This window comes from Cebus imitator, unplaced genomic scaffold, assembly GCF_001604975.1.
Source record: "Cebus imitator isolate Cc_AM_T3 unplaced genomic scaffold, Cebus_imitator-1.0 Scaffold281, whole genome shotgun sequence".
NCBI classification, from domain to species: Eukaryota; Metazoa; Chordata; class Mammalia; order Primates; family Cebidae; genus Cebus; species Cebus imitator.
Window position 1 is genome coordinate 351,959 of NW_016107596.1, and position 1,533 is coordinate 353,491.

The 1,533-nt window shown below is 41.4% G+C and overlaps 1 protein-coding gene across 5 annotated transcripts in view; it reads left to right on the forward strand.

Annotated features, from left to right (window-relative positions):
* Positions 1–1,533, forward strand: part of RAF1 (Raf-1 proto-oncogene, serine/threonine kinase) — a 90,842-nt gene that overhangs the window by 61,847 nt on the left and 27,462 nt on the right. For 3 of the 5 annotated variants that reach the window (XM_017501437.2, XM_017501439.2, XM_017501436.2), the window contains one exon: positions 606–718. The exons of the other annotated variants lie outside the window; for them this stretch is intronic. In XM_017501437.2, the coding sequence (XP_017356926.1) occupies positions 606–718 (113 nt within the window). The remainder of the gene's footprint in view (positions 1–605; positions 719–1,533) is intronic. 5 annotated transcript variants of the gene reach the window in all.

A 1,533-nucleotide genomic window follows, 5' to 3' on the forward strand; every position in this document is an offset into this window, starting at 1 on the left:
CCTTCGCTGTTGTCACCCAGGCTAGAGTGCAGTGGTGCGATCTCAGCTCACTGCAATCTCTGCCTCCTGGGTTCCAGCAATTCTCCTGCCTCAGCCTCCCAAGTAGTTGAGATTACAGGTGCCGCCATGATGCCCGGCTAATTTTTGTGTTTTTAGTAGAGACAGGGTTTCACCATGTTGGCCAGGCTGGTCTTGAACTCCTGACCTCAGATAATCCGCCCATCTTGACCTCCCATAGTGCTGGGATTACGGGCATGAGCCACGCGCCTGGCCTCTTCATCTTTAAAATAATCTTACTCTATGTATTATTCTGAAGGGTATTTTCTCCCAATTAATATAGAGTCCTCTCCAACCAGGTCATTATAAGTAATATAGTAGCTGCATAATGTGACATAATACAGATGTCTCACACTTCATTCAAATGCCTACCTATTGCTGGACATTGAGGTTGTTTCATATATGTGTGTGTGTGCGTGCACCATCAACAAGCAATGCTGTCATATATCTGCCCGCACCTTTACAGACTGGTGCATTTATTTCTGTATTTACTTTTCCAAGGGGTGCTGCAGCTTGTGTTGGTCCTAAAGGTGGTCCTTTGTTTGTAGGTCAATGTGCGAAATGGAATGAGCTTGCATGACTGCCTTATGAAAGCACTGAAGGTGAGAGGCCTGCAACCAGAGTGCTGTGCAGTGTTCAGACTTCTCCAAGAACATAAAGGGTAAGAACTCAAAAGTCAACTGACTTCTTCAGACTAGTAAGGATCTTCTACCTTCAAATAGCTATGTTTCTGTTAAATGGTACCAGCTTCCTATGGAATATTGTATGTTTCTATACCTTTTGTTTATAAAGAGATGATTGAGAAAAATAAGGTATTAAGAAATTGAAATTATTGCTTAGACATTCTCTTGAAAAGTTACATACACATTAAACTGGGCATGATAGCCATGCCTGTAATTTTAACACTTGGGGAACCTGAGGCAAGAGGGTTGCTTGAGGCCAGGAGTTCAAGACCAGCCTGGGCACATAGTGAGGGCCCATCTCCACAAAAAATTTTTTAAAAATTAGCCAGGCATGGTTGTGCAGCCCTGTAGCCCTAGCTGTTCGAGAGCCTGAGATGAGGAGATTGCTTGAACCCAGGAGTTTGAAGCTCTACTGAGTTGTGATTGTGCCACTGGACTCCAGCTTGGGCAACAGGGAAGACCCCGTCTATTAAAAAAAAAAAAGATTGATAGTGTTTCCATGGATGGAAACAGTAATGTTAGATGGTATGTTTTTTGAGACAAAGATTTTTCTTTGTGTTTACCGTAATGCATTATATAGACTAGATACTCAGAAAGTACACCATTATATATAAAGAATGCTATCCTTGAGAGACTGACTTTTCTCATTCACTAATTTGTTTTTATTCAGTTAAATGTGTAATCCCTGCTATTTGGTAGATTGTTTAAAGATGCAGGAGCATTTCTGCTTCAGGGAAGATTCATAGTTTATCCTATTCTTTTTTTTTTTTTTTTTTTGAGACGGAGTTTCGCC